General features: G+C 35.6%; 1 protein-coding gene across 4 annotated transcripts in view; it reads right to left on the minus strand.

Annotated features, from left to right (window-relative positions):
• Positions 1-122: 122 nt before the first annotated feature.
• Positions 123-5371, minus strand: part of LOC125048250 (casein kinase II subunit alpha) — a 10871-nt gene continuing 5622 nt past the window's right edge. For 3 of the 4 annotated variants that reach the window (XM_047646861.1, XM_047646858.1, XM_047646860.1), the window contains exons 2-7: positions 4615-4753; positions 4284-4395; positions 3816-4028; positions 3044-3238; positions 2218-2420; positions 123-2000 (exon numbers count right to left, since the gene is read on the minus strand). In XM_047646861.1, the coding sequence (XP_047502817.1) occupies positions 1766-2000; positions 2218-2420; positions 3044-3238; positions 3816-4028; positions 4284-4395; positions 4615-4709 (1053 nt within the window). In that variant the 5' untranslated portion in view covers positions 4710-4753 and the 3' untranslated portion in view covers positions 123-1765. The remainder of the gene's footprint in view (positions 2001-2217; positions 2421-3043; positions 3239-3815; positions 4029-4283; positions 4396-4614; positions 4754-5371) is intronic. The other variant, XM_047646859.1, reaches the window with a different exon arrangement.

The raw sequence follows: 5371 nt of genomic DNA on the forward strand, positions 1-5371 counted from the left end.
ATACTCCAAGCCATCTTCAGACAAATTACTTGTGCATGTCATTACACTACTTGGTTACAGCATAAGTCCTCATATATCTTAAATTTTCTTTTGGATGTTCTTTTTTAGTTAAACTCACAACATATTGGTTTGTTTTTATTCATTTATTTTTCAATATTCAAAGGTAACATCTCTGTAAATGACAATCTTTGTGGAATTCATAACTTGTATCTTCAACACACATCGGAAACTTCGCCTTTCCTCTTAAAACAACTCGTAAGACGATATATACCCCTAATGATGCATTTCTCTTGCGGAATGACCACCTGTTTTTCTTCTTTCCATGCTTAACAACTGAATTGAGACATTACACAAATTGATTGTAATACAGTGAATGCAGAAATGAAGACAAAATGAACAAAGGTGTAATCACAGTGAGCTATACAAGATCCATGCCTCTTCTAACCTTTATAAAATACGTCTTCATCAAATAAAAGGAAAGGAAAATCAATATTACTTACAACATTTTAATAACCATAAGAAAGAGGGATTTCCTTAATAGCATTTACAATGAATATTGTTCAGTCACACACAGAACAACTGTCTATAGAGGAATTGGCCTGACAACTTTTACTCATAATTTGTCAATACTTAAAACAACTATTACTCCAGAAACTGCAACAAAAATTTAGTAACATCCTTAGGTTAGACCAAATGAAAGATGAGTTATTTACAAGCATGATATTCATTTAATGATGTCCTATCTCATTTGCATGGTAGAGTTGTAGAGTAACTGCACCAGTGAAGGATGGTAATTTTTACTCCAATTTGCTACACGTATCCAAACTCAAGTCAGTTAACATCCAAATAAGCAAGTCCCCGGGTTGAGTCTGTGCTTGAAGGGTTACAGCATCTTATTATTCAAATGCTACATAGCAAAAAAATAAAATAAATAAAAAAAAAATTAGTCCATAAAAATAAAAAGTGAGCTTTATGGAATAAATGTGAAAATCAAACAACAGCTTACAGCTGTGAACTGAGCATGTGATTCCTAATTTTCCATTTCAACTAAAACATGATCTTGAATCACAGTTCCTGCAAATCCCTGTTCAGTGCTTAGTACTGACACAATGACTTTTGATAAATTGCATATAATCTTCCACCTCCTACAACTTAAGCAATACCTATCAAAATAATTGAGTTATTGGGTTACCTTGGAGCATTTCTGCACTGCTCCACACACTTTCTCAAAATCTTCAAGGGCTAAATTGGTCTTCCCTTCTCAAATTAACAGTGGGTACATGTCCTTCTGTGATCAATGTAATCAACTTAGTGCATCAGCTGCAAGGGCCCAGCAACCAAGTCACTTCCACATAAGGCTGGGGGTAATGTTTGTTCCACTGGGTTGGTAGATACTTTACCTCTTTATCTGAAGGAGTGAAAAGAAACTAATAAACAAAATAAGAGTGCAGTATTCATTGGATCTGACTTGTCCTTGAATATAAGACTGCAGCATTTCTTTTTTTTCTTTTTTGAAGCTGAACTAAAGGCCAGGTTAAAATAGAAAAAAAGAAGACATTGCATTGTACATTTGGCCTGTAAATTTCTTACACATCCTTTTAATTTTGTTAAATTTCGTAACCTCCAGTCACCAGCAGCTGACTAGGTAATATGGTTGATGGGATTTGGTAAGAGTACAAATATCTATCAAAATTAAATCCATGTCCAAGGTTTTCTTTGGAGGATCTAGAGAATATATGAACCAACAATGTGTTACACACCACATCTATTCAGGAACTCCAGCTAGAGGGGCACCGGGTGGGGCAGGCGTGGGCGAGTTCATTTGTCGGCCCTGTTCCTTAACAATAGGGTAGAAGTATGGGTGTTCCATGGCTTCGTGGGCTGTCAGGCGCTCTTGGTGATCGTAACGCAGTAATTTGTCCAAAAAGTCTAGTGCTTCAGGAGAAACTAGATGCTGATTTTCACTATGGACAAACCTTTCCCACCGTTTCCGGGAATGCCTGTAGTAAATTAATTTTAAGTTATAATAAAATAGAGCACAAAATGACATGCACAAGATAAAAATTAAACTTCCAAGAAAAGGTAAACAATATGCAAATTCTGAACACTTTCAAAGAAAAAAGCATTTTGCCCTTAAATTATAGAACTTTTATTAAAGTTAAACTGCTTTTATTCTCTTTTATGCAATCAACAGTCAAGAATAAAAAATATTCTTACCTTCCCAGAATGTCATTGAACCTAGGATCTAGCTCAATTTGATATTTCTCAACATATTCATAAAGTTCTTCAGTCCCCAAGACCTTTGCAATGCGCACCAATTGGTCATAATTGTCATGCCCATGGAAAAATGGCTCCTTGCGGAAGATCATGCTCGCTAGCATGCAGCCCAGAGACCACATGTCCAATGAATAATCATACATCTGTGAAATGCAAACAGAGTATATATTATGATCTGGTAAAATAAATCTTTGCTTTGACAATATCCTCACTGTATTTAATATCTTAATCTTAAACAGAATTCCACATTCAATTCGCATTAAAGAAAAAGTAACAATGAAAAGGATTATCTGTTTTTTATATATGGAATAAACAGTAAATGAGCCAACTGCTGAAGTGAGTGAGTGAGTGAGTGAGTGAGAGAGAGAGAGAGAGAGAGAGAGAGAGAGAGAGAGAGAGAGAGAGAGAGAGAGAGAGAGAGAGAGAGAGAGAGAGAGAGAGAGAGAGAGAGAGAGAGAGAGAGAGAGAGAGTGTGAGAGTGAGAGTGAGAGTGAGAGTGAGAGTGAGAGTGAGAGTGAGAGTGAGAGTGAGAGTGAGAGTGAGAGTGAGAGTGAGAGTGAGAGTGTGAGTGTGAGAGTGTGTGTGTGTGTGTGGGCGCAGTTGAGCAACATAAAAAAGAGTAATTTGGATTGGAACTGAATGGTAGACTTAAACTGAAGATGATTGGGTATACAAGGAGATTACTGCGCTTGAACAAATCACTAATCTTCCAATAAAGGCCTGATAAAAGACACACAATACAAAAATAAGGAGAAAGTATACTGACCTGATAATCTACAAGAAGTTCAGGGCCCTTGAAGTATCTGGATGCCACCCGGACATTGTATTCTTGGCCTGGGTGATAGAATTCTGCCAAGCCCCAATCAATGAGGCGTAATTTCCTGTTCTCATGGTCTATCATGACATTATGAGGTTTGACATCTCGATGCATAATTCCCATACTGTGACAGTAATCTAATGCCTGTAGAGGGGAAAAAAAAGCCAATGTTTAAAAATATATACTTTTCATAATATAATAGAAAAAATATCACTACATGGATTACTGACAAGCGCATATGACAGATATATCCAATAGCAAATAATTTTAACTACCTTTACATAAATTTTCAAAACTTCCAATGTATAAAAAGGAAAGAGTCAATATAGAGAGATTAATAAATAATTATACAATAATCCATAAACTTTAAACGTAAGAAAAAATTGACTACAGCTTCAACTGCACAATAGTGACACCACACCAGACTAAATAATCAATTATAGATAAAATTGGAAAAATGTGATTCATTTTTATGTACACTTTCTTCAGTCACTGTACTATATATTATGAATACTCAATGCAAGTGTGCCTAAATAATTTGTTAAATATGACACTGTATGGAGTCCAAATGTTTACCAAACTATTTGATACAACACTGATAGTGGTCTTAACTTGGAACCTTCACTCTCCCACAAACTTCAAAACACCCTTTATATTATCATGCTATCCTAAACTATCATCTAAGAAATCCGCAAACCACTGAATATCGTATCTTACTCACCTTAAGAAGCTCGTACAAGTAGTATCTAATATCATAATCATTGAGCGTCTGATAAAGTTGCTTGAAGTCTGTGTTGTTAACGTGTTCAAACACTAATGCAGGAGTACGTGAGACAGGATCCTTTACGACAGCCTGGAGTGTGATAATGTTGGTCCCTCCTCGAAGATTTTCCAAGATCTTAATCTCACGTTTGATCTTCTTTTTCTTGACTGGCTGTATATAATATTACATTTGTTTATCAAGAGGTCCATCTTTACAGTGAATAATGATAAAGAAATCTTAGGGTAATTATTTAGGTTTTGGTAGTATATGCTCATATAATCAAAGGGTGATTAAAAATAACTTACATTTATTCATTAAAGGAATTTCATTAGAAATCTGATTGTTACATTAGCAATAAAATAGGAGTGTAAATTTCAACAGATTATAACCAGTGAGAGATACATGTAATATAAGAACAGTTCATACCTTGAGGATCTTGACAACACATTTTTCATTGTTGTTAATGTTTACAGCCTCAAACACTTCTGAATATTTCCCACGGCCTAATTTCCTAACAAGCTGATAATCATCTTGGTGTCTGGAAAATCAAATTGCTATAATCATTTTGAGGTACTTAGGGTGGGGGAGAGAATGAATTGCAATTAGAAAGCTCTTTCTCATAAGGGATATGAGAGGGGGAGAGGGAGAGGGAGAGGGATATGAGGGGGAGAGGGAGAGGGAGAGGGATATGAGGGGGAGGGGGAGGGGGAGAGGAGGGGCATAGCATTATTGTTCAACTTCAGAAGGTCAAACTTACCCCCATTCTATGACATGAGATTCATAATCCCAATACTCATGTGGTCTGTGGGAATTAACATCAGCATATACACGAGCACGGCTTGCCAATGGCATTTTGTGCAGCCCTCGGTAAACCGTCCGATTAAGCCCAGCCAGTTCTGAAAGAATAAGTTTTCCTTTATTTTACATTCTTACAAGAAAATATAACTATAAATACAGAATATTGGAGACAAAAAAAATCATTGCTAGTTATTATCAATAATGATAAATATTTGATTACATAATTAGAACACAATATAGACAAATTATTCAATTTATCACAAAGTTCAGCTATATATTAGCCTTCTTCCTACATGAGACACTTCACTATACATAAATGGCCAGACTGTTCACTACTTATAGCACATATGTCTGTCACATCGACCTCAAAAAAACATTAGCACAACAGAAAAAAAATCTTAAACTTTATCAAATTTATCTGAACAGACACTAAAAACATATAATAAAGACGCAAAGAACAACCGCACAGGAGCAGCATCTTTTCCCAATCAGCAAAAGTGCCTCAAGTCTCTCAATTTGTTTCATTATTTCGGTCCACTTTTCAAATGAATCGTACCGTTTTGCGAGCAATGTTGAAACAAGAATAAATAAGCTGCCTGACATATACCTACTAAAAGGGACAATGCCTATAGCTGAGAGGTAGATTTAGAAGATAATGAACCTTATGCATTAGAGAGTAATGGATAGGGGATGTAAAGTTATTAACTGAACTGTAC

This window comes from Penaeus chinensis, chromosome 43, assembly GCF_019202785.1.
Source record: "Penaeus chinensis breed Huanghai No. 1 chromosome 43, ASM1920278v2, whole genome shotgun sequence".
NCBI lineage: Eukaryota > Metazoa > Arthropoda > Malacostraca > Decapoda > Penaeidae > Penaeus > Penaeus chinensis.